The sequence below is a fragment of the Branchiostoma lanceolatum genome, chromosome 15 (assembly GCF_035083965.1).
Source record: "Branchiostoma lanceolatum isolate klBraLanc5 chromosome 15, klBraLanc5.hap2, whole genome shotgun sequence".
Classification (NCBI taxonomy): Eukaryota; Metazoa; Chordata; class Leptocardii; order Amphioxiformes; family Branchiostomatidae; genus Branchiostoma; species Branchiostoma lanceolatum.
The window spans coordinates 18,329,238-18,353,656 of record NC_089736.1 but is presented as its reverse complement, the minus strand read 5'-3'; the positions used below and the strand labels follow the sequence as shown (position 1 = coordinate 18,353,656).

Genomic DNA, 24,419 nt, shown 5'->3' with positions numbered 1-24,419 from the left:
AGGTATACGAAAAGTCTCTGTTTTCGACTGAGGTAATGTTACATTTGTTTTGCCTTTAATTGTCTGCATTAACTTCACTCTTTCATCTTTATATGTTGGACATTCCATTAAGAAGTGATATTCGTCTTCGACATTTTCTTTACATGTAGGACAAAGTCTCTGATTGGCTGGGAAATTTCTGTGTCTACCTTTTTCAATTTCCAGACAGTGTGCTCCAATACGGAATTTTGTCGTGTTCATTGTACATATTGTACAGTTAACATTGTAACTGATTTCCAAAGGAACACTTTGACAACTTGTTTCTGTGTTTGTCTGTGTCTTCGCACCTTAAAATCAAGATCCTTCTGATTTGTCTGAAATTTGGCATGTCGATAGTTAAATAGGGTATCAAACACCTTAGCCATGCCGCAAACACCATAATTACTTCGGACTCTTGTTGTTGATTGTATGAGCGTTTGTTTGTTTGTTTGTTTGTTTGTATCAGACATACGGAATCCATCACAGTGGCTGGCAGGAGCTGGAGCTGTGTACGTACGTCAGCCGTGTACATGACGACTCTCCTGCGTTCTACTGTGGGTTGACTCCAGGTGATCACAGATCCACAACTGACTATTGTCGGTGATTTACTAAAGAAATGTTTACATCTTGAGGTGTCTCTTACATCTATTTCAAATCCAACTGATCAGTGAAACCAACAGATAAACTGGTAAGGCAACATTTGCGAGCAAATATAGCATGTTTGACAGGACTTTTCCAACATCATCCCACTTCAAGCGCAATTTTTTCAAGCGCAATCCCCCCCCCCCCACACACACACAATGGAGTCTTTCTCATCTCTCATGCAAAAGCTACCCGCATACCAAATTTCAGGACATATGGCTGTCATACAGTAATACAAAAGCCCAAAATATACAATTTTGGGGGGAAATAGCCAAATAGTGTGCCACAACCTCATACCTTCGCCGAATGATGTTAACCTGTTTGAGTCACTTATTAAAGATGTTTTTCAATGATTATGTAAATAAGGTCCTCATTTTCATAAATCACGTCGGCTGATCATCTTCTCTACCCATATAACATAAGATGTTCAAAGTATTTCTAGCAAAAAGAAGTTATTTCTGTAGCATTTCGTTATGTTTTATAAAAGGCCTAAGAAAAAAAAAGTGTTTCCGATTAAGGTCCTGAAAAAATATGGTCGGTAGGTAAGGAGTCTCTTTTTTCTTCTTTTTTTCAGATTTAGACCCAAGTGACCCAGCAAATACATTTTAACAAAGTAAAACTTAAAAGCATCAATTCAAATGCACTGGTATCTATACTAGTACTGTATACAATACTGTGATCAAGCGAATTCACATCATTCAAGCGTAAGTATATTAATAAACTGAGTACAACAAAGTACAATTCTTTGTACATTTGGCCAAATGGCAGCAGAAGACGAAACATCAGGGAAAACAATGGTATTTCCCTCCTACACCTGTGGTATGGAGTGAAATATATCAAGGCCCGTAAATATAGCAAGAACTGTAAAGGATTCTACCAGACTTAGTAATGTTGCTCACTTGGACTGATCTATTGATACAGGTGACGTTATCCTGTCCGTCAATGATGTCGACGTTGCGCATGCGGATCACCAGGTCATAGTGCAGTACATCAGAGAGGCTGGAGACAAACTGGTGTTAGTTGATTTACTAAAAAGATACTTTTCTTCTCATGCCGAGATTACAAAAGCATAGCTAATGGTTCTTGGTGTTCCCCTTTTTGCTAAGTAATCTATCCATATGTACATGTATGGAATTCCTATCATTAAGCATGATAGACAAATGAAATTTCATTATCATTGGTTTATTCATTTCACAAACAGTACAATTAGTTATGCAACTTTTTAACTGTACTGTTGCAATTAAGGTGCTCAAACTTCTTTTCTTCCTGGGCCGAAAAAAGCTACTAAGCTAAGAAATACAATAATCTAATAAAAATATAAGAACAAAATTGGGAAGCTAGGGTTTTACTGGAACATACAGCAAAAATTTGACATGTTTTGTCTAAAGTACTTAAAATGGAATAGTTGGCCTCTTTAATGAAGCCATGCAGCTAGAAAGCCTTAAAGTAGATATTCATGCAAAGATATTATTGCTGGTTGCATGCGATATTTCATCTCTGAAATATGAAAGGTCACAAGTCATGTATCTACTGCTCCTGCTGGAACTATTTTGTCCTTCCTTGTAAGTTAATTCTGTCTTTCTTTTACTGTAGCCTAATTGTGTTGTTTGAAAACTGCATCAAGAAAGTTGAGCTGGAAGTCAAGCTATTGAAAACAAAGGTGAGAACTAAAATGCATGTTGTGAGCGAGGAGTGTGCAATAAAAGTCATTTTATTGTGGACTGTGGTTTATACAACAATGACAGTGTCATCTTCAACTGTATGCAAGCTTAAGATAAGTTCCCTAGTTTTCGATATTCAAATAGCACAGAAAAATGTTCCTTAGCAATCAGATAAACCATTTATCATAAGTGCCATCTGTTTACAGAAGGGATAAGAAACTGAACCTGTGCATACTAGTATACTATAGTCATAGTAGCTGTAAGACATCACATTCTTATATTGGTTTGTTTTTGTTTGAACCTTTGTTTATTCATGATAAGCTCAAATCGGCACGCAGGCCACTTTTCATTGAGGTCATGAGGGAAGAGGTAAGGGTCAGATGCAATATAACAGAGATACATAGTCATTTGAGTCCTAATAACTCTATCAACTCTATCACTGTAAACGTACTTCCACTTCATCACCATGACCTGTACATGCTTGTAAGAGCATGAACTATAATAAAGGTCGTACATTCATTCGTTCTTTTATGCTCTAGAATGGACAAAGTAAAGACTGCTCATAAAGCTTTGAGGCCATTTTCACAATCATAAATGGTGCATGTAATCAGAATATAAACCTTATACCATTACAGAGACTACTCTTTAACAGAGAACTGGAACTTAGAGCTTTAGTGATGAAGGAAAAACAAATTCTGAAAGGTAAGTTTCACTTCAATGAAGTTTGTCTTGATAACTGCCTTGGCCTGTGATCTCAACATACCAAAGTAAACCTAACATATTATCATTGCAGCCATAAGCATTGTTCAACTCAACTATGTGTTTTGTTGGAAACATATGGAAGATTGTTGTACTAAATTAAGGTAACAGTACTTAATATTTATATGAAGCCTTAGTCCTCTGAGTCTGTGAAAAAGAAAATCATTTTGATTTCAGACGTAGCATTTGATACCTCAGCTCTTCTAAAGACTGTACCAACCCCTCTAATTTGCAGGTGTAACGTTAACAACAGGTGCAAGAAACAGGGAGTGCTCAGGTGATGTGACCAGCTTAGGGTCTTCTACAAGATCAGAAAGAAACCTTCACTGTTCAGCAGACTCCATGGAAATGTTTGACAGTTTCACACAGATGTCTTTCCATGGTCCTGATCATGACGATTCCCAGTCATCTTCTATGCCTTCAAACCAGCCCAAACTGGCACACGTGACTCAACACAAATGTGAAGATGCTTCTAGCCTGAAACGTTCCAGGTATGAATGTCATCACATGGAAGACCGACCCCTGGCCTACAGCAGAGGCACTCAGCTGTCCAGAATGACTTCCGTGGTTGATCCAAACTCGTCCGGACGTTTCCCTGACAGGTTTACCTTACATCATGTCCCAAGTACCCAACCAGACAAGAAAGAACCTCACGCAACACTAGCATCATCACAGAGGGCTGCTTTCAGGAGAAGTCAGTCAGCTTCAGGACACACCATGAACATAAGAGAGACTAAAATTGGTTCCACCTCTGTGGGGTTCACTTCAAAATCCAGGACATCGTTACCAGTATCTTTTCGGAGGACTTCCCTGCCTACTCCCAATGTCACAGCACCAAAAACGCTCTTTCAAAGTCCCCCTCGTGCCCTTGACTGGACAAATCGTATGAAGGTTGGCAACATTACTGCCGTCAGGCCCTTCCCTCATCGCAGGAGTTGTTCAAGTATTAGTAACAGCTCAACCACAGGTCATATTGGGAGCTCTATCTCTACTTTAGTAACTAAGGATTCACCTCATAGACCACCAATGTACTCCAGTATGGAGAGATTGGAAGATTACAGTGTTGACCAACCCTCCATAGACTCTTATGAAATGAGTGGTAATTTTTCTTTGTCCATGGTGCCTGGTCTGGAGAGCCCTAGTGATGAGATCAGCAGTCTGTAAGGCCACACCGTTCAAAGTTCTAAAAATCTTACATGTTTGAAAAACTCTGATAAGGGTCAACAACAACTGAATTGCATGCAATACAATCATGACTGTTATAGGTCTATCAGTTGTACAATGTATGTGAAAACTAAAATATCTGCCTAACTGAACCTAGGATTCAATTCTGCTGCAGCCTACTAGAACTACAGGACCGAGGAACAAAAATTGGTACTAGGCTGCTCATGTATGTGCAAGGAGTTATCTGACAAAAACAGATCCATAGAAAATGAAGTGATTTTTTTATTCAAATCCTGAATAGTCTATCCTTGCAAGTTATCATTTACTTATGGTGCCTTGTCAAAACAAGGTATCCATTTGTGTCTTTGCGAGACAGTAGCAGCTGGAAGAATAGAAAAAGCAGCTTTCTCCATCTTCATGTTATGGCAACAAGGGATAAGTGCAAGGAAAAATACTGATTTCACTTCTTATTTAGTAAAATGCTACCTTAAACCTGTCCCTGTTGCCTAGTGGTTTTACAACATTGAACACAAATTAGGTTCCAAAAGGCAACCACAGCAGTCAAATGGCAGATATAAAAGACAGACATGAAACTGCTGGAAACAGGCAGGACTGTTCGAGCAACACCGTTCGTCAAGATGTCCAACTTGGTATTTTGTCTCGCATTTCTATGTGTAACCTTGATAATTGCAGTAAAATACCATAAAAATATGAGGACGAATCTTTGCAAATGACTTGTATGCCTACTCATCAACCGTTAGGAGAATCCATCTCTAGAGAATTTCTCACGCGGCGGACATAATAGAATGAAAACGAGGCCCTTGTGGCAAACATTAGACCAATCCTAACTGTCAATCACGATTAGCAGTTTTGCCAATGATTAACTGATGATTAGAGAATCGACCAATGAGGAAGTGGCTGCATGACCGTCAAATATTTGCATTTCTATGTTTTTATTTGCATTTCTACGTTTTGACGGAGCCGGACGGGGACCATGGGATCGGTCAACGAAGCTCTAAATTGCTGCATCTTTCTTGTGCCTTACATTAGTTATAATATTGATACTTGGATATCATATTTTAAAACTCAATGTGATTTAGGAGGAAAACTAAATCTGTACATTATTTTTGCTTCTTTGCCTCATTGGCCTCGTCTTCATTCTATTATGTCTGCCGCGTGAGAAAGGGGTATAAAAGTAAAGATCATTTTCACAGGACAAGTACATGCTTTTGTACATGGATGCCTATTACTAGCAGATAGCATTCTGCACTAACCTTATACTGTGCACTCTACCTTACCAGTGAAGGCCAGCATGGCTTTGGTTTTGGTTAAGATTCCCATACACATGTGCTCAAGGTGGAGTAACATGTCACAGCTACACCATCTCACATGTACTTTGATCCTTCCGCCTCTCCAATAACCTCAGAAGTGCCCGTGTGAAGTCCAGAGGTTTTCTGATCCTACCAGAACGCAAGATGCAGCCAGATGTAAAATTTGAATCTGTTCTAGGTGCATCAGAACAAACTGCATGGACATTGCACTGTTCCTGCCCACTTAAACCTGCATCACAATCTGACATAACCCTACCACACTCCTGACATGTCTCAATCCCAGCATCCTTAGTGGCGTTACCTTGTTCGTGATGGTATGTAAGCACAGGTGTTTCCTTGTCCTTACCAACTCCATGCTTTTCACTTCCATACTCAAAAGAGGCTCTTTTATCAATTAGTTCCTCACATTTATGGTCAGTTTCTCCAGTGAGTTGGAGGTCAGAAATGTTAGTGTGAACATCTCTGAGCCGTGATTGTTTGGCTGGCGGAGGAAGACAGGCGTCATGAATCAAATCAGCACTCCCTGTTGGAGAAACAATTCCATTTGAACTGTTCTTGTCCAAAAGGTTACCACAATTAGAACAGCTGCTGGTAGTTATGAGGCGGGTGCTTATGATGGCATCAGATAAGGTGTCCCCTGTACTGCTGGGGTGCCTGCTTGATTCCATAATACCAAGGTCAACATGACTTGGAGGGCACCTGGTTAGAGGTGCACACCTTTGCAAGTCTCCTGTACCCTTGAGAAGTGTTGTCTGCATCTTGTAAAGAAGATACACTTGACAAGCTTCCTGGGGTTTCTGATTCGTCACCATAGATACAAGCCTGTTCTGGGCAGCAGTGTCCGCCCCTTCAGCAGCCAACAGCTGCTGCAGATGTTTCTGGTCAAAGTGCCTGAAGGGACAGCCTCCCTCCTCTCCTGGCTGAAGTATCCTCTCCTGAGAACAAGAGTGGATAAAAATAAGAACAGTCTGTAAGTTTTACAAAGAGCAGTCTAGTGTTATAAATTGTGTGTGCCTGTTTTAACACCTAGTTTTGTGTATGCCGTGTGTTGGTTAAAGGTACTGCGGAAAAGCTTTTTCATTAGCTAGTAGTGCAATGCAGCTTTGCTATATGACTTGTAATTTTGATAAGTTTGGGGTTCCTTTATGTATGAATGAATGAATGATTTTATTTGCACAACAATTGCATGGGTGATAATGTATGGCAGTGTACAGATAACATAATTAACAATCTAGGTGTATTTTTCCACAATTCTAATTACTACTTTATTATATCAAATATAATCAACAGTGATAACTAAACGAAACTATTCTAAACATCACATTGCATATTTCTAGGCTACTTTGCGACTTAACGTTCGTCAAATCTCATTTAGGAATAGTACAGTTTCTTTTTTGCATAGCGTTATGAATGTATTGGCCTATGTGACATATGTGAGAAGGTTTAACGCTTGAGGCTGACACCTAAGTTCCTTCATACCACAGGGGGCCACCGGCTTTACTTTCCCATCCAATAGGACGATGCGACCCTTTGGCAATCATGCCCAGACCCCAGGCTGCTGGCTCAATGAAAATTGCACCAGACGTTAGAAATGCATTTTGATGATAATGAGTAAAAGAAGTTCACATATACAATTTAACAGGATGTTTGCAGATGTCACTGCTGTCATGCTGATTGTATGGACCGGGATGAGTTTGACATATAAATGTGCATGGGTATGTCATAATCATGAGACTGTCATTGATCTACAGATTCTAATATACTAGACAATAATTCATACTCTGCTCCACCACAGCACAAAACAAGACCATAGCATGGCCAGGGTAAAAGATACGAAAAAAACAGAAGTTCTGCAGCAGTAGCAAGGTCACACATCAGGGGGCCCAAAATTGACCTTGACCTTTGTCTCCCCAACACCTACATGTACCAACACAGGGATATCCCTAAAGAATGGAACAGTGGCGCTCCTCCATCCTGTTCTAATCCTAGTTCCATCCTGTTGATTTTCAAAGTCAGGGTAATTCTTCCAATATTTCCCCAGCAAAGCCTGTAATTTTGCTCAAAACTGGAAATTTCAGATGTAGAGGCAAGCTGAAGTTGTAAGAAATGACTCCATTCCTGTCTGAAAAAGGCAAAACGCAACAGCCGCTCTCCTCTAGACCTCCCCCCTCGCAACACGTATCCTGTGCCTGGCACCCTCCCCCCCATCCTGCTCTATATTTCTGGGGAGATCCCTGCAACATAGTCAAACCTGCCCAAGGTGACCACCCGGGGGACCAAGGCAAAGCGGTCGCGTTGGACAGGTGGTTGCCTTGAAGAGGATCGACCCACAACATGTTTCCAAGTTGAGGTTATTACGTATATACAGTTACATGGATTGAAAATAATTTAGACATACATGTAACTACCATCAGCGTCCATTTCCATTGACAGAAAGATCCTACAAAATCTGTTATCAACCAAGCAACAGGCAGACTTCAACATAAAGATCTGATGGGGGCAGTACAGGTGGGAAGAACGGGTCTAGGCTGGGGTGAGAAAACCCAGCGGTGGTCAAGTGCCAACTCAAGTGAAAGAAGACAGCTAGTGGTTCAAGGGGTGAGAATTCTCTCAGGTGGTGCAAAGCAACACTAGAGGTAACGCAATTTTGGATCTTATAATCACCAACATGAAGCTGTGCTATAAGCGTCCAGAAATACTCCCACCGTTATCTCTCAGTGATCACAACTGTATATCGTGGAAACCACAGGCCAAACTTAAAAGAGTTAAATGTGTAAAGAAAATCACCAGACCAATCTGCGAACCTGGACTCAGCAAATTCGGCAGATGGATCACCGCCCATCCCTGGGACGAAGTCTACACCGCAACGACAACAACGGACAAGGCTAACGCCTTCTACACGACCCTTACTGCAGCCATCGACAAGTTTTTCCCTGCAAAAACGGTCAAACTTCACCCTGAAGACAAACCCTGGGTAACCTCAAAAATCAAACTCCTCATTAAGCAGAGACAGAAAGCATTCTCATCTGGAATAGCTACACACAATGCAAGATAGTTCAAAAACAAAGTCCAAAATGAGATAAGAAAGGCCAAATACCAGTTCTACAAGGTCGGGGGCGAGGGGCACAAGAGAGAAAATCCTAGGGCATGGCATAATGGCATAAAGGCCAATGTGCAACATGAGCAAGAGGTCCAACCGTATCAGAACCCCCGATATTGACCAAAACGACTTCAAAGCTATCGCGAATCGAATAAACTCCAAATTCGCTGAAGTGTCACAATCCTTGCCTCCTCTTGATCCAGCATCGCTCCCGGCATTCCTTCCGGACTTTCCACTTCCGACCATCCAAGTCTGGGACGTATTCAGCCACCTTCGTTCTACCAGCCCTTACAAGAGTCCAGGGCCTGACGGGGTGCCTGCAGCCATACTCAAAGAGTTTGCATGCGAAATCAGTAGCCGTCTCTGCGACCTACTGAATACCTCGATCAAACAGGGAATTGTTCCCCACCAGTGGAAGGAGGCAAACGTTACTCCACTACCTAAGTCTTCACCCCCAAACATTGAAGAATTAAGACCCATATCCTTGACCCCACTTCTTGCCAAAACTTGTGAACGCTTCATAGCGAACTGGATATTAGAGGACATTTCACCAAGTCTTGACCCACGTCAGTTTGGATGCAGAAGGAAGAGGTCTACAACCCATGCTCTCGTGAGCCTCCTGGACTTTATGTACAAATCAACTTCCGTTCCATCCTCTACTTGTACCCTTGTCACCACAGATCTGTCCAAAGCCTTTGACAGAATTCGATCGTGCCACTGCAATCAAATGCCTACTGGATCTGGGAGTGCGCCCTGCCCTTGCACCGTGGGTGTACAACTTCATGTCAAACAGAAGGCAGAGGGTAAACTACATGGGAGAAACATCTGACTGGACCCACCTTACCTGCGGTGTGGCCCAAGGCACCATCTTAGGGCCAATCATATTCATGGCCATGATCGACGGGGCACTTCGGGATGTTTGTGACAGGTGGAAATACGTGGACGATATGAACTTGGCACAAACGTGGTCCATACATCAACCATGCAGTCTTCAGCTAACCCTGGACAACCTCAACATCTGGATTGGTCAACACAAAATGAAACTAAACCCAGGGAAATGTAAAGCACTCCATGTCTGCTATGCAAAATCACCCCCACAGCCGGAACCACTCACCATTGATGGCCAAGAGTTGGAAACCGTGGGGTCCGTCAAAGTAGTAGGGGTGACGGTCCAAAGCGACTTAAAGTGGAACCTGCACGTCTCCCAGATGATCTCGGGAGCAAACAGAAAACTCTATCTCCTACGCAGACTCAAGTGCTTCGGCGTATCCGTGACAGATCTGACGACTGTGTTTACTGTATATATCAGACCTGCACTCGAATACGCGACACCAGTGTGGCATCCATCCTTAACCGTCAAACAATCTGCAAGTCTGGATCTATCCAGAAAAAGGCATGCATGATTATTCTTGGGCCGCAATACCACAACTACGACACAGCCATGATCACTATGAACCTCATCTCTTTGGCAGGTCGACGAGTCAACATTTGCCATTCGTTCGCCAAGTCTCTGTTGAACTCTGCTGAGTTTCGCAGCTGGTTACCCCCACCTAGGCAGCAAGTTACCGGACGTGAAACCCGTAACTCACACAAGATTGACATCCCATACTGTTGCACGTCACGCTACAAAAACTCACCTATCCCCTACTTGGTTGGACTGATAAACAGTGACTCATGAACATTCCTACATGTTGTTTGTGATATCGTGTCCCGACAAATGTAATGTACATGCATTTTAATCAGTTGCCCTACATTGTTTGTTTGTTTGTTTGTCACTACGAAAAACCAGTATGGATTATATTATCTGGTTTTGTAAACTGTCGCTTATTCTGTATGTCCTAATGTTAACTGAGTTTTAATTTACCGTTTTTAAGAAGTATTTTACGACTTTAAGAAGTATTTGTCAGTATCAATTTTTTAAATGTGTTACAACCTGTAAAAAGTCAACACAATTCAGACACAGCGTCTGAAAGTTGCACTTGAAGAATAAAGTGAGGAGAAGAGAAGGGTGGCAGCTGTTGGCCAGAGTCAGCATGGGTCATGGCTGAACTGGTAGAGGGAGTGACCTGTGGAGCATGCAGAATGCTAGGGTGAGTTTCCTCCTACGCACAGTGTATGATGTCCTCCCAAGCCCTCAAAACCTCACCCGATGGTTCAAGAGTGAAGAGTCCTGTCAGCTGTGTGGTTTAGAAAAAGCTGGACTGAAACACATTTTGTCAAATTGCAGAACAGCTCTACAACAGGACCGGTACACATGGAGACACAACAAGGCACTGAGACAGATTGCAATAACCCTAGAGAAGTGAGGAGGGAGACTGCAGGAACTGTGGCACCACTGCTGCCTATCCAGTTTATAAGAAGAGGGCAGAAGCCCAGAGGGGTAGCGCCTACCCGTGGTAGCAGCAACATAGGAGGGGGCCCACTTTGCAGAGGAGTGTGGGAAATGCTGGTAGACCTGGATAAACAGCTCCACTTCCCAAGTGTCATATGTGAGACAGCCCTAAGACCAGACCTTGTCCTGTGGTCTGTGGACCAGAAGTCAGTGGTAATAGTGGAATTGACAGTACCCTGAGAAGAAAATCTTCAGACAGCATACGAGAGGAACAAGCTCAAGTATGAAGAACTAGTCCAGGAGTGTAGAGAGAACGGCTGGAGAACCCAGTTGTACCCAGTTGAAGTAGGAGTTCATGGGTTTGTGGGAGCTTCACTCCTGCGCTTATACAGAGATCTAAAGATCAGAGGGAAGGCACAGACACAGCTGGTCCGTCTTGTGTCTGAAGAGGTGGAGAAGAGTAGATTTGGATAAGAAGGAAGGATAGGAACTGGAAACAGACGTCCCAGAAGTAGAGGCGGCTGTGCCGGAGGTAGGATGGAGATGTCCACCCTGCCGTCCTGCCGTAGTAGAAGTAAAAAGAAACGTTACCAAAATGGCGTTGGCCCGGACCAATAACATGTCTTCCCGAGAAGTCCGTAAAGGTCTTTAAAATGTTTCAGTCATATGCAGCAAAATCTGATGTCGCCACATATTTGAAAATGAGGCGGCCGCCATGGGCAGGGATTGTGCTCTGTGCGGTCCCGATTCGTGCCAGTCGCGTTGGGCAGGCCGCTTAATGCTTGTGCCTATGGGGAAAATTTTCGGGACCGAGAAAGAGCGGTAGCCATGGCCAGGTGGTCGCCTTGAAAAGGTGGTCGCCTAGGCAGGTTTGACTGTATGTACCAAATATCATTTGAATCCATCCGTAGGTTTTTAAGTTATGCTGACTACAAACATCCAGAAACACAGACAGACAGACAGACACACATACATGTACACACAAAATCAATACCTCCATTTTTCATGAAGGTTAACAGCATACTCACCAAGATTCCTTGACAACAGTGGGACCGATAGTTAATCCTTGACCCCTCCAGACCATACAAGTGCCTGATGTTGTATGTATACCTGCAATTGAAAAGAAATAGAATTAACCATCATCATCATCTTGCGTCTGGATTACTCCGGTGACAGGCAGGTATATGTGGACCAAAATGGGAAGAAATGCATAACAGGAGTCCCAACACCTCGCTACGGGAAGTTATACACGCGCGTGTATAATTTCCCGTAGCGCGTGTGGTGATGAAACTCACGCTTGCAAAATTACAAATTCTTTCTTGATTTTCCCCACCCCCTGCATCTGGGGTGGGGGGCTATGTAAATTGTCTGAGAGGCATCCCCAGCTGACTCCTAAAGGCTGAGTCCAGGTAGGCCATCTGGTGCTTTATACTTTACATTTACATTTATGTTATGTATAAATACATGCTTTAGGCTATTTGTGAAACTTATGATGTACTTACAGGTTATATATATGTCAAACTAGCCTAGTCAGCAAAACTGCCATGACAAATTAGTTCCTACTTACTAACTTACACCCGCGTAGTTAGACGCTATCTTGTACCACGCAGCAGGCCATAAATGGTGCACCTCGAAGGGAACAGAACATGCCCCTGTACATAGCATTCATCGACCTCACCAAGGCGTTCGACATGGTTAGCAGAGACGGCCTCTTCAAGATCTTACCCAAGATAGGCTGTCCACCAAAGCTACAGAGCCTCATCGAATCCTTCCACACATGAAGGGGACAGTACTGTACAGTGGCAACCTATCTGAGCCTTTTGACATACATGTAAAACAAGGCTGCGTTGTGGCCCCCACGTTGTTCGGGATCTTCTTTGCCCTGCTCCTGAAGCAAGCCTTTGGAACAGCAACAGAAGGAATTTACCTCCGCACAAGATCCGACGGCAGACTCTTCAACCTCAACTGCCTCAAGGCCAAAACAAAGGTAAAGGAAGCCCTGATCAGAGATCTACTGTTCGCTGATGACGCCGGACTTGCAGCTCACACAGAGCAGGCACTCCAGTCTTTGATGGATCGCTTCTCCAGGGCATGCCAGGACTTTGGTCTGATCATCAGCCTGAAGAAGACAGAAGTGCTGGGCCAGGATGTAGAAGCACCTCCAGCCATCACCATCGGTGACTATGAACTGAAGGCTGTGAACCACTTCACATACCTCGGATCCACAGCGAGCAGCAATCTTTCCTTGGACAAGGAGATCGACAAGAGGATTGGAAAGGCAGCAACTACACTCGCCGTCTCACCACTCGAGTGTGGGAGAACCCCAAACTCTCTGTCAAGACAAAGATGGCTGTGTACAACGCATGCGTTCTTAGCACACTTCTCTATGGGAGTGAAACGTGGTCGACCTATATGCCAAGCAGGAGAATAGGCTAAACGCCTTTCACATGAGGTGTATGCGCCGTATCCTTGGCATATCATGGAAGGACAGAGTGACCAACACCGAAGTGCTGTCCCGCGCTGGCCTCCCTACCATGTTCACCCTGCTCAGGCAGCGCCGACTTCGCTGGCTAGGCCACGTCCGTCGCATGGAGGATGGTCGAAACCCCAAAGACCTTCTCTACGGAGAACTGATCTCAGGAAAGAGACGTACCGGGAGGCCACAGCTGCGTTTCAAAGATGTCTGCAAGAGGAACTTGAAGGCTCTAGATATTGATACGGAGCACTGGGAGGACCTTGCAAGTGATCGTTCCAGGTGGAGATGCACACTGTTCAGACAGCTCAAATCAGGAGAAGCCAGACTGATGCACAGCGCAGAAGAAAAGCAGATCCGCAGAAAAGAGCTTTGCAACAGAACTGAGTCCGCTTACAGATGTGATTTTTGTGGCAGAGACTGCCATTCTCGTATAGGGCTGTTTAGCCATAGTCGATGCTGTAGGGCTGTTGTGAATTAGGATTTTACCATGGTCAATACTGACCGACGGACGCCATATATATACAGACGAAGCCACTTAATTGCACCTCGGATAAACGCACCTTCCGTTTAATTGCACCGAATCCCAATATCCAAAACCGGTTCCCATTCACTGCATTGTTGGTGACTCCGCATATCTGCACCGCGCATGGGCACCAATGCCGGATAACTGCACCATTTTTTTTCAAAAATCCTCGACAAGTTAACTGAAAAGGTACGCTAAAATCGGCAAACGCGGTACAAATGAGCCGATACCTGCCGGTGTAAAGGCGCAATACCGCCAATATGTTTGAAACTGTTTTGAGTAACAAAACAAGGCGGTCTCCATTGGCAGTTACGTTGATAGGAATCGTATGGGAGGTCCCGGGTGGGTCACCCGTAATCAGTAACCAAGTTTTAGTTTCAATTCCTAGTTTCATGGCGGTACATGATTTACGTAAATCGACAACTGCACTCTACGTAATGTAACACAGAAACTGTTATCCCATGGGTGGTATGACGATGTTTCAGAATGCCTGCCCTGTAACATTACGTGTGTTGTAATGCGGTAGATCGCATGGAAAAATGAAAGAATGCAAAATCAAAACAGGTTCGTAGTCATTTCTTTATTTTCAGCAAAGGGTCAATAAATAAAGTTAATAACTGAATAATTTCGTTTGTTTTCTTTGTGCTAATGTTTCTGACTAACAATACACCCCCTCGCCCATGGTTGTGCGGTCCAGCTGGGCATTTCGCATAATTGCACCAGCCGAATAATTGCACCGAAAACGCTGGCAATTGGGTGGTGCGGTTAAGCGGATTCTACTGTATATATATTATATAGCTTTAACACTATCTAATGGGACTCCATATGCCTCTAGAATCTTAAACATTTTGCTGCGACTGATACAATCAAAAGCTTTGCAAAAGAAGGTGGTGTGGCCTCAGGCAAGCTGATACACAAAACAAAAGAGTATGAGTGGATGCTGTACAGAAATGCATTTGGACATAAAATGCTAACTTCATTCTTTTTCATTGCTGATATTGTATCAAGCCCAAGACTAAGATTGAGTACCATGAATCCGACCCACCTCCTGCCATCCCTTGCCCAGTGGTGTGTGCATCCGTCCCTGCAGGCAGGTTTGCTGTATTCCTGCTGCCAGAAGTCCACTGCCTCCTGTACAGGCAGGCCTAGGTCCTTCAGGAACAGTGTGTACTGTAGCTGAACATGACAATACACACATGACAAAGAATAATGAAAATAATCTGTGTCATAAGAAAGGGTAAAAGCTGCCCAGGATCTATATCTCCCCTCTACTTCTACATTTGTAACATTATGTTTCGTCTACCAAATTTCATGTATTTTCTCCAAAAATAAAAATAAGAAGAAACTTTAGGAAAACTGTGTCCATGATAGAAATATCAGAGCTAAGTGGACAAGCATTAAGAATCAAAGAAAACAATAATCTTATACATTTGTTAAGTCCCCTCCCCTATCGGGAGTGAACTAAATTTTTCCCATGGTCAATAATCAGGGGGTGCACACATTTCATTGTTCCACAACCAGCTGCTGTAATGACCTCAGTAATTGCACTACTGCATGGCAACTTATCATAATGCAGTAGGTGTTGTACAGGCTCAAATCCAGTACTTCTTCAAGGACCAGTTCCCCCAAAAATCATTGAATCAGTTTTTGGAACGCAATAGATACATGATGTTAAAGTGCATAAGACACCAAAATACAACATTATGGTGAAAGCTCATCTGTGTTCTTGGTAGTAATCATAATACAATGCTAAACTTTTTTCCAACACTAAGGTATTCACGGATCAAATTTTCGACGACCACTGTCGCCTTCTTCAGGATCAATAATGACCAATCACTGCCGAACGTAAACTCGCGAGAGTTACGGACACGTGACTTAATTGACACGTGTCATTGCGGATACCTGACGTCAGCAATTGGTCAAACGTGCCAGGAAGTTTATAACGCCCACTGTCTCTGTTGAGTGATGGCTGGAGTGCCCTGATGTATATGGCCTCCTTTATACCTTTCATAAAGTAGTCCTGTTCAGTGTCCAGTATTTTGACTTTGTCCAGTGAAACAGTATGGCCCGGAGATTCAATGTGGATGTGTTGAGAGACTTTCGACGAATGCGAGCTGGGGCGTTTGTGTTCAAGGAATCTAGTTCTCAATGAGCGTTCTGTCTCACCGATGTAGAATTCTTCGCAAGTCCCTTGTCTAGTGGTTCCCTGACACGGAATGTGGTACACTATGCCGCACTTCTCTTCTCTTGGGGTTTTGTCCTTCGGCGCCACGAGAAGCTGTCGCAGTGTGTTCGTAGGTTTGAAGCAGGTGGAGATCCCGTGTGAAGCAAATATTCTGCGTAGGGGTTCTGAGACGGTCTTGATGTACGGAAGGGTGATGCGTCCTTTGTCCCTCTCTCATTCTCGTACATCAAGACCGTCTCAGAACCCCTATGCAGAATATTTGCTTCACACAGCATCTCCACCTGCTTCAAACCTACGAACACACTGCGACAGCTTCTCGTGGCGCCGAAGGACAAAACCCCAAGAGAAGAGAAGTGCGGCGTAGTGTACCACATTCCGTGTCAGGGAACCACTAGACAAGGGACTTGCGAAGAATTCTACATCGGTGAGACAGAACGCTCATTGAGAACTAGATTCCTTGAACACAAACGCCCCAGCTCGCATTCGTCGGAAATCTCTCAACACATCCACATTGAATCTCCGGGCCATACCGTTTCACAAGACAAAGTCAAAATACTGGACACTGAACAGGACTACTTTATGAGAGGTATAAAGGAGGCCATATACATCAGGGCACTCCAGCCATCACTCAACAGAGACAGTGGGCGTTATAAACTTCCTGGCACGTTTGACCAATTGCTGACGTCACGTATCCGCAATGACACGAGTCAATAAAGTCACGTGTCCGTAACTCTCACGAGTTTACGTTCGGCAGTGTTTGGTCATTATTGATCCTGAAGAAGGCGACAGTGGTCGTCGAAAATTTGATCCGTGAATACCTTAGTGTTGGAAGAAAGTTTAGCATTGTATTATAAGATACAACATTTTCTTATTATCTGAAAAAGGAATAGCATCATTCAATGAATATAAACGTTTAAAACAAATACACACCCTTCTGATGTTATATAACATTGAACCATCAGAAACCATACTTCCAGTTCCAGCTCTTGATTCTTATCTGATCTTCTCACCAGGTGATTACATTTATCAGTGACTAATGCCCAGTCATGACGTCACAATGAACACGGCAGCCGGTTCGGAACCTTACACCACGGCATGTGAAAAACATTATTTGATAAGCAAACAGTGCTTAATTATCTTGATAACATTCAATTAAAGGACATAACAATTACGGATTAATGACCCGCCCCGAGGTGTATATGGTGTCATAACGCTTCGCTCACTCTGTGGTTTTATTCGGTGGTTAAAGCACATGGCCAGGCGTTATGACACCATATACACCGAGGAAGAGGCTGGTCATTAACGTTATTATCATATAGCCTATCCAAATTGACCCATATAAGAGTAGATAATTCCTGTATGACGCATATACCCTTATACTATCAAGAATGCATTTCAGAATTTACATTTGTCCTTTTTGAACAGAAGATGATAGATTTCATATTGAAAACAAACATTTCCACAGATAATATTTAATAACATTGCAATATTGGCATGTCAAATCTTTTTAAAAACTATTATCATCAGTCCTCCCTGCTTCAGGGTGTCCTTCTGACAATGCTGTGGGCGGCTCCACTTACAGTTCCGCCCGTTTAGATTTGTTAGACTTGTATTGAAATGGTTTATTCTATTTTGTCATATGCTTACAAAATATTTGATTTATTATATCAAGATAGTAAACATTTTTGGGAACAAATAAACATTATATGAATGTTAACAAAAAGATAACCTCCCCCTCTACATAATGGGAGGAATGATGATCACGGGTGTGTTATCCTCTACATAATGGCAAGAATGATGATCACGGGTGTGTTATGGTGATTAACACATGGGCAATGGAGGCTTCTGATTGGTCGACGCCATCTTGCTATGTGATAATATCTATTTTGTTTGCTACTAAAAATAACACTCTTTCCGAGCCGCAGTGCAAAGTTCCAAATCGGCTGCCATGTTCATTGTGACGTCATGAGTGGACAAGTCACTGATGAATGTAATTACCTGGTGGGAAGAATAAAAAGTTGGAGGTATGATGTTTTGATGGTTCCATGTTCAATAACATCCGAAGTGTGAATATTTTGTGAAAATTTCTATGTTATTAAACAATAGTATTATGTCCGTGAATAGTTTCATCAGGTTGGTAAGTCACTGAATAAAAATACTCTTTTTACACAACCAAGGGATTTATTCAACCGACGTTTCGGTGACCCTCTGTCACCTTCTTCAAGGCAATTCTGACTGGTTCACATAGCAATGCAGCACAGGTGTTGCTGCTTATATATATTAATGAGATGCAAACGCAAATTATTTACATATATCACAAGGGATAACATCAAAACAATTGATCGATATATAGTTGTGTATGACATTGTGTTACACTTCTGTACGTTTGGGACCGCAAAATGATGTCATCCCTTGTGATATAAGTAAATAATTTAACACCTGTGCTGCATTGCTATGTGAACCAGTCAGCATTGCCTTGAAGAAGGTGACAGAGGGTCACCGAAACGTCAGTTGAATAAATCCCTTGGTTGTGTAAAAAGAGTCTTTTTATTCAATAGTATTATAAAAGTTGATAAAAGTTAGACATCCAGGTAGTAAGATACGCCAAAAATAATTACTCAAGCAACTGGATAAAATTTTATCCAGTTGCTTGAGTAATAGTATTATGGTTCCAGAAAAGTCAATTCTTCTGAAAGTAACTTCCACAGGTAGATTAGAGAGTGAATTTTGTCATATGGCTGTGATATGCTTTATGCCAGTACAAACCCACGGAATGATCTCACCCCCAACCCCCCGCCCCATTAAATCCTGACCCTTGAGAAGTGCTTGAGACGATGTTTGTGTCTCAGGGTCCTGTGCAGATGAGCCATGCAGGGTGGGAAGAAGTCCACCAGTCTGTCAACCTCGTGTGGACTGATGGTATCAAACACCACACCCTCGTCACCACGGCAACCATCCTCAAAGAACTGCAGGCGGAGTAGACGGAACATTTCCTGCATCCGAGGATCACTGAGAGAAAGAACCACCTTGCGTGCAAGTTCAATTCCAATTCTAAGGCACTCTTCAAAAATGTTGGCAACAACATCTGGAAGGTAGATGCAATGTACATAGGCAAACCCCTTGTGTACACACACCCTTCTCAAAGAAATCAGCTGCAGTGCGTACTGAAATGGGACCTTCAGGAATGTCATCTCCTCTGAAGCTCCATGATGAGTGTCTCTTTGTGTTCTTTTCTCCAAGTCTAATGAAGTTGTTTCAGTACCACGGGCATGACAGTGCAGGGTACAGTACTGTGTGGTAAGGTCTGTTCTGTAATCAACTGGGTTGACTCTGACCTCAGGTAGATGTGAGTCAGTACAGTGCAGGTAAGACTGTATCATCTTCTCCCACTTGGAGCCATTTCTACTCAGGCTTGTCACAACTTCCAGCAGGACTTGAAACCTTTTTTCAGTCTGTAGATCTCTATTGGACTTTCCAATTTCAGCTTGTTGATCCCGAAGTTTTTTTTCATACTTCCTAATTTTGTGAAACAAGTGCAGAAGTTGCTTTTTTGCCATGCATGAGAAGCGATACCAGAACAGCGTTGTCTCCGCCTCCAGCAAGAAGTGTGACATGACAGCATCCTGACAGCAGGCCAGCCTGTGTGTGGGGGGGGGGGGGGGGGACAGAAGGAACTGTTAGCAAGATAACACTTACTCAAGCAACTACTCTCACCTCTCAAATACCCCCTGGAATAAAAGTATTCCCCGGGCAAATTTTCAAAATCTAATAAACAGAACAAACATTCAAATTTTGAATGCCCAATCATCACCCCTATTCTGAAAATGCTCACATCCCAATACACAGCAAGACCAACGACCATACCAACAGCCCCCACGTGAGGACGTACTTTGGGAAATCTGTAGCCTTATGTGCATGGAGTAATTTTTTACAAAACAGAGATTTTAATGTCATTGGCATGCCAAACAACGGATCAAACATTTTTAAATGTTTAAAAACCGTGTAGTTATGGAGATGTTTTGATTGCTGCAATCCGACAGTTCACCGGCATGACGATCGTGACTGTTGTTGGGGGTGATAACCTATAGTGTGAGTGCCTACTGATTCATACGGAGCTGTAGTCCTTAATATGAAAATGATTGATAAACAGCCTTGCTGTATTACTGTGACGGATCAAGGTTCCGCCTGATAGAATCCCAAGGGACATGCTATCAGTTACATAGTTTTGATGTACATGTGTTTTCTTGCTACAGCACAAAAAGTGGACGACCAAAACATGTGTGGTAATGACAGGGAAACAGTGCAAACAACACACACAACATTTCTCGGAATGCTCAAAAGCCTGCTTGTTTATTCATGCTTCAGTGCTGCATATGCTGAAATGTGACGGATCATAAAGGTTAACGGACATTAAATATCTATGGAATATCATTGATTAATCCATAAAATGTTTTAATAAAATGTTTACACTGTAAACATTGTAAATAAAATCTTTAAGGTTTGTGCATTATTCTTAATAGGAAAAAAAATGTATGGCTGTTGTTGTGCCCATCGTAATGTTATACAGTATACTGCAAGCTCCAGGGTCTAAACTTCAAATTTTCAAAATGCTTACGTGGTGCATGGCGTCAAAAAGTCAGACTTCACAGCAAGGACTATTTCTTGTATTTCTAACCCAAAATTGTCTGTCTCTTACTAAATTCTGCAAAAAAATGACTTCACATCGGCAAAACATATCGGATGAGACATATTGTTGGTTGGCGACACAAATTTCCGTCTCATCGTTGCCTTTGAAAGTTTGATGAGTCGTTGGCATTTTTTAAAGTAATCCATGCCATATCCGAGCGGCCGAATGCTCGTGGCATGTTCCTGAAGTTTCCGTAACTTCTCGGAATTCTGAGAATTGTGGTGATCACATTTCAAGACATTCAACATGGCGACCGAAAAAGGCGGGAGAAGTGCAGTCTTAGGAATCTGTAAAGAAAACATCGAGATGGAACGCTTTTTTCAACTCAGTTGCAGTAAGTTTGATTCAAGGTGCATAAGACACCAATGACTTCAAAATTAAGAATTTCCTGGAATTACATAAACCATAATAATATTGTTTAATAACATAGACATTTGCACAAAATATACACCCTTAGGATGTTATTGACCATCGAACCATCAAAACATCATACCTCCAGCTTTTAATTCTTCCCACCAGGTAATTACATTAATCAATGACTTTAAACTTCATGACATCACAATGAACATGGCAGCCGGTTTGGAACTTTGAAAGAACGTTCTTGTGAGAAGCACACAAAATAGGTATCGTTATGTCTTTTAAGTGAATGTAATCAAGATAATTAAGTCAGATGTTATGGTCTCATTTCTGAGTTACTCTGCGTGTAGACTCCCAAAGAGTCCGTACCTCAAAAAATTAACGCCCACTTTGAAACAGCGCTCTGCGAGAGGTCACTGAACTGCAGCCGACTGACCCCGTGAGGCGGTTGCACAAGATGGCGCATTTATACACAAAGCGGAAAAGGTCCACTATCCAAATCCTACAGTCTTAAAGCCGACATATTTCTATACCGAGGGCTCGAAATACTGGGTGCATGTGCACCTGTGTGCACCCAAAATTGGAGCTGTGCACCTAATTTTTGACTGTGGGTGCACCAGTGCACCTAGATATTTTTGTAGGCTACAGGGTAAAGGCACTATTGTACACTAAGCATACAGAATATTCTTGAAATGTAAGTATCAGAAATAGCAAATTACCCTTTTGTTGTACTTTATTTGATGTATCACTTGTTTGAAAATTTAAGGTTAGCTATAGAATTACAGATTGAAGTTCGAGTGTTTTGATGACATTCAACTTTATTCTATGTGGTGCACCCAATATTATTTCTGTGCACCTAATTTTTTGGGTTGGGTACACCAGTGCACCTATTTCCAAAAATGACTTTCGAGCCCTGTACACCACACAGCACAGTTTACACATGGATGCCTCTCACATGTAACTTTCCACCCAGTCTTCAAGAGTTTAGGCCGCACTATATTCCGGAACCTATTGCATTTGCATTCCTCCTGTAGTAGTCCTAAGGTTCCAGGTCGGAGTTCAAATCTGACCAGGGTTAGGGTTATGACACGGTAATCCGCCGGAAGTGCGTAGTCGTCACCCTGATTTCTGCCCCTTATTGCTTGGTGATCGTTTTAGCTGTGCATAGATTTTTAGTATCTCCTGAAAAGCCCGTGAGTTGTAGTATTTTTGGGCATGGTGAAGTTGGTTCGCCATCAAAGCCTTATTTGTATTAATCCGCGGCAACGGCGATGCAATTTTTTTTGCCTGATGACCCGAATAGCAGCGTTTCTAATGCATTTTCACTGAATTTGTGTCATCGGAGATTGCGAAAAAGTTATCACATGACTTTTTTATTTTTATTTCATTTTTCAGAGACACCATTTACTAAGCTTTCTCAGCATATATGCCGTGACCCCAGGAAAACTCATTTTTTTCAAGCAGGTTCGATCAAAAAAGTGTAAAAAAATGATAATTTTCAGGTCCAAAATTTACATTATGGTTTCTACCCAAAACTAGAGTTAGGTATTTGTGCTACATATACTTCAGGTTTGCTATGTTAGTTTAGTGATTACGGCATCTTTTTATGAATATTTGGAATTGAATTTTTCCTTTTATTTGAGTTGAATGTGTGATAGTTGTGTGCCTAGAGGAAGTTATTTACCCTAGAGGAAGAATAACTTTTATGCATAAATTATGCAAATGAAGTCTTCATTAGCATAATGCACCTTCTTTATTTTCGACTATCCTCAAGCTGCCTACACCTCCAATATGACATCTGTAGCATTTACTGTAAGGAAAACATGAATATTTTGCATAAATCATTAATAATGCAAATGAGGCCAGAACTAGACATGTATATATCGATTATCTATGTAACAACATGGATTTCATCAAGATAGTAAAAAAACTTATCTTCTTGCCTATCAATTGATACCAAATTAGTATTGGTTAATCTCTATTTAACATCAATTCAACTGCATTTTCAGGTACAGGGTTAACCCACAAGCAAAAGTAAACAGTTTAGTCGGTGGTATATATAGAGGAAAGTCTGGCCGGTGTGAACAGTATAGAGGGCTTGAAACACAAATGAATGAATATTGAATAAAGACAATGATCAATAATGATATAAAGTTAAATATTCAGTACATGATGCAATGAATAAGCAAAAGTGACTCCTGAATAAGTGAAAGGCCAATGAATAAGTAAGAGAAATGAGTGGCGTCATAGTGACGAAATCAAATATCATTGGCTGAAAATAAAAAATGGCGAGCCGTGTCGTTACAATTCAAGATGGCGACCAACACACAACCCGGCGGATCCTACACAGGTTTCGCTACGCAAACCTGTAATAAAGGGACAACAGACAATACCAATAAATACATCGGAAAGCAGCGAAAAACCTTTTGCCGATATTATTAGATTTTCGGTCCTACTTTTCTTGGCGACATTGCAGCCCCTCAGCCTGAGGGTACATCGGCCTACATACGAAATCGTAAAAAGAGGGGGGGTTCGTAAACCGTCAACAACACCCATAATTTAGCGGGACACTGACCTGAGCGTAAAGTGAGACGCCTGGTCTATTCTGGAGCCCTCAATAAGACAGTCCGACCTTTCCACGGTATTGCACAGAAACGTCAACTCGGACAGTTTGGACAAATCCCGGCCACGGGCGAAAACTTCCTTCAGGAAGGCCACGCGCTGGCAACACGAGCTCTGTAGTCTTTGTAGAGACACGTTTCCTTTAGGTGGGCTAATGTAGAAAGTCATGTTGTTGTGCAGTAGTAGCTCACAACAACAGGAACACAAACGTTAATTCTGCACAGGCTTCTTGGGACGAGAAACCTCGGTCGCTCCTGCATCGAATGTAACACATGTTCCTGAACTCTCGAGGCATTTCGGTCTCGGTTCGGAGTTGGGTTTTTTTGCGCCACCATAGGGCGGAGCCGATAGCATAGCACTTTGACTGAGTTGGAATTCTAGAATTTGCGCGAATGCCTCCCCTATAGAATTAGCATTACAGATTTGACGTCAATTACATGTGGAACCTACCGTAAGAACAGGTTTGGAGGATGTCAGACTTGTATTACAATCGCCTCCTCCGTCCAGTGGCACCGCCAGCGGGATCCTGCCTTTATGAAATATTAGAACACCTTTTGGTCAC

General features: G+C 42.5%; 2 protein-coding genes across 4 annotated transcripts in view; one reads left to right on the top strand and one right to left on the bottom strand.

Moving 5' to 3' along the window:
- LOC136421137 (uncharacterized) overlaps positions 1–4,958 on the top strand; it is a 10,112-nt gene extending 5,154 nt beyond the window's left edge. The window contains exons 4-8 of the mRNA XM_066408289.1: positions 485–587; positions 1,582–1,675; positions 2,254–2,320; positions 2,957–3,023; positions 3,316–4,958. Coding sequence (XP_066264386.1) covers positions 485–587; positions 1,582–1,675; positions 2,254–2,320; positions 2,957–3,023; positions 3,316–4,244 — 1,260 coding nt within the window. The 3' untranslated portion in view covers positions 4,245–4,958. The remainder of the gene's footprint in view (positions 1–484; positions 588–1,581; positions 1,676–2,253; positions 2,321–2,956; positions 3,024–3,315) is intronic.
- On the bottom strand, positions 2,354–24,419 carry LOC136421136 (uncharacterized). Of its 3 annotated transcripts, XR_010753369.1 has the most exons (6): positions 23,811–24,183; positions 19,005–19,830; positions 15,052–15,182; positions 12,036–12,117; positions 7,055–7,133; positions 6,458–6,510 (listed from the first exon to the last, which is right to left on the bottom strand). XR_010753369.1 is itself a non-coding variant. In XM_066408288.1 (5 exons), exons 2-5 carry the CDS (start codon positions 19,803–19,805, stop codon positions 5,620–5,622), a joined length of 1,905 nt encoding a protein of 634 aa, XP_066264385.1. In that variant the 5' UTR covers positions 19,806–19,830; positions 24,308–24,419; the 3' UTR covers positions 2,354–5,619. The 3 variants fall into 3 exon arrangements, 2 of the variants coding, with proteins under 2 accessions (XP_066264385.1, XP_066264384.1); XM_066408288.1 differs by lacking the exons at positions 7,055–7,133; positions 23,811–24,183 and adding an exon at positions 24,308–24,419 and having other exon boundaries at positions 2,354–6,510; XM_066408287.1 differs by lacking the exon at positions 7,055–7,133 and having other exon boundaries at positions 2,354–6,510; positions 23,811–24,180.